The sequence below is a fragment of the Nanorana parkeri genome, unplaced genomic scaffold, assembly GCF_000935625.1.
Source record: "Nanorana parkeri isolate BGI_ZX_2015 unplaced genomic scaffold, ASM93562v1 scaffold3114, whole genome shotgun sequence".
NCBI classification, from domain to species: Eukaryota; Metazoa; Chordata; class Amphibia; order Anura; family Dicroglossidae; genus Nanorana; species Nanorana parkeri.
This window is the reverse complement of record NW_017309382.1, coordinates 53,033-56,012: the sequence shown is the minus strand read 5'-3', so window position 1 is coordinate 56,012 and position 2,980 is coordinate 53,033. Positions and strand designations below refer to the sequence as shown.

Here is a 2,980-nt window from a genome sequence, read left to right as displayed (position 1 = left end):
CCCCCCCCCCCCCCCCCCCCCCCAAGTGGTGATTTTATACCTCGAAAAGAAAGCTCTATTTGTCCCCAAAAAATGTGAACATAAATTGCAAGGCCGATAGTCCGGTCATGCTGACTGGTGACATTTTTGACTGACTGGTGAGACACCATCAAATTTTTCAAGCCCTGAGTATAGGCATGCCTGATGGAGGGGCAAGTATGAACAGTCTTCTTTTGTGAGGACCCTTTTTTAGAAATAATTGCCAGCTGTAGAATGTGCTCTGATTTGGGGGTGCCCTTAAATTACTGATGAACAACTGAATCTTAAATACGTGTTGGGTTTATTTACAAATAGGGATATACATACATTCTAATACAATTAAGGGAATTGAAAGGGGAATTGGGGATAGGAATTGAGGTTAAGGATCCTATAGCTAGCTACACCATTCTCCCTCTCTCTCACACATGCCATGGGGTTTTTCTCTCTGCTCTCAGGACACGCCTCTCCAGCAGGTCTCAGTGAATCACATTCTTGATTGCAGAGTTCAGAAAGACTTGTCTTGTCCAAAGGTCTTGCTGGTCAGCTAGGTTAGTGTCACACAGGAAGAAGGTTCCATCAGATGCCCCTGCCCCCATCCCAGCATATATGCCTTGCTGCAACAGAATCAGTTTGAATCAGGGGTAAGCAAACTCCAGCCCTCCAGCTGTGGTGCATCTGCAAATCCCATCAGGCATTCGAAAGACTCTGACAGCCACAAGTATGACTCACAAGAGATGGATGATGGGGGGCACCACAGCTGGATGGCTGGAGTTTGTCTACTACTTTAACTTAACATAAAAAGTACTAAAAATTAGCAGGAACCCAGCAATACGTGTAGACACCTTAGTTTGCTTCCTTGAAACGTCAAACTCTGACCATTACCCATACACACATTAGTTAACTGAGCTCCTTTTAAAGCAGACCGATGCTCAAATGGTAACATAAAGTCAGGTTTTTCAGATTTTCTGGGATTAGTCAAAGAAACGTATCAGAAGGACTCATATACCTACCTGGTGAGAACACTGCTCGGGGATCCCCGGGATACTGCTCCCTTCAGTACTGCTCATATGTCTGCAAACATAAATATTCAGTCACATGATGTTGGCTAAAGCCTTAAAAGAGAACTACGGGGTAACCTTTCTATCCCATAGTTCTCTTTAGGGTCACGGGAGGACATATACTAACCTCCTTCCATGACCCAAAGCTCAGTATATAGCGGGCTACAGCTCGCTATATACCGAGAGCACTGCAGCCGGGACGGATCTTGACATTACTGCCGAGATCCACCCAGCTAGCTGATTGACAGCGGTCTCTGCCTATCTAGACGCAGAGCCAGCTGTACCCGCCCTCTCTGTTCCTCCACTCAGTGCTGGAGGGAGGGGGGAATCCCTGCGGGGAACGGTGACTGACAGTGACGGCTCTCCGCAGGGAAATGATCGGAAAGTGAGCGAGCGACGGTATGCGTTCGCTCACTTCCCGATCGATAGAGCCGACCTGTGACAGCTTCTTTGTCACACGTGGGCTCCAACTATGAGGATGAGTGTAAATCACTCCCCTCATAGTTCTCCTTTAAGTTTTGGATAGAGCAGGAAAGGTTACAACTTGTGTCAGGATTTTATGGCTCTCAGTGCAGTAGACTTTCCTGTTACAGTGGTTACCATGACAGGAATTGAGGAGTAAGGGTTAGTGCTCGTCAGGTCCCTATTGGGTAGATTGCCCATGACTTCCTATAGTTGTGATGGAGTTCACTGCGGCAGAACGTTAGAGAAGATCTTCCAGCGCGAATGCAACAAGAGTAAAATTTAGAGGTTTTGATACCCCCCCCCCCCCACTATATACAAAGTTAAACAAGCTGTGATTGATCCTTTTGCTATATCTGAGGCTGCTGGTAGTGGGTGGTCTACTGAACATGTCTCTTCCTTGGTCTCTTGGTAGACATTTTGCCGCAGTGGACGCGAAGAAGTTCCATGACATCTGGGTAATGAATGAGGAGGAGATAAAACAGTTGGTGCTCCGAGCACTGGAGGCCGATCGAATCATCCAGGAACAGCAGCTCGGCCTGCCATGGATTGCTCCGGATCTCCAGTTTATGGAAAATGTCGGACCTCTGGTACCTCAGCCCAAGGAGCAGAAGTCTGCCACCAGGCTGGCTCAGGAGGTCATGGCTGCTACAGGTGAGCGTTGTGTCTTCTGATATATAATCTGATCACAGTGATATTGGGGGAAACACAAATGTGGACAGTGGGGAAGCCAGATATTCTGTCACCCGGGCAGCAAAGGCTCAGAGTTGCTCCCCACGAAGGGGAGAAGTTCTTTATCCACACACCCAGTGGCGCCCCTCCTAAAGCGTCACCTGGGGCACATGCCCTCCCCCCCTCAGCCTCGGCTCTGAATGTAAAGCTATGTGACCTTCTCCCGAGGGATTATATGTCCTTCTCAAACACTCGTACTGTAAATGGGTAATGAAAAGTATTCAGTGACTGTATGCTATCCCCCCACCCGTCACTCCTGGGGATTCCACATCCAGTGCATGTTCTTGGATGTATGTTGTGTGGCCATTATGGATACAAACTCTACTTAGTTGAGTTCTTTAAACCCTTTCGCTGCCAAGCCCTTCGGAGTATTTTGCATCTCAGCTGGCCACGCCATTTTTTAAATTTTTCCCATTGATTTGATTTTCAATTGGTGCACGTGTATGTTATGTGTGTCGGGGGAGGGAGGGGTTGTGTTTTTTTTAAATTATTATTAATTTTTTTTACACATTTATTTATTTATTTTTTTATCATTTTCATTTTTTTAAACATTTTTTATTTATTTTTAAATTTTATTTATGTATTTTTTTTTTTACTGTTGGGGGGGCTACGGGGAAATATTAGGGGTCTAAACAGACCCCTGACATTTCCCTTTTGAAATAGAAAAAGAAATTGAGGACACAGAGTCCTTAATTTCTTTTTCTGCAGCC

General features: G+C 46.0%; 1 protein-coding gene across 1 annotated transcript in view; it reads left to right on the top strand.

Moving 5' to 3' along the window:
- Positions 1–2,980, top strand: part of DRC1 (dynein regulatory complex subunit 1) — a gene marked incomplete at its 5' end in the record, with an annotated part of 41,795 nt that overhangs the window by 15,190 nt on the left and 23,625 nt on the right. The window contains one exon of the mRNA XM_018574640.1: positions 1,954–2,192. Coding sequence (XP_018430142.1) covers positions 1,954–2,192 — 239 coding nt within the window. The remainder of the gene's footprint in view (positions 1–1,953; positions 2,193–2,980) is intronic.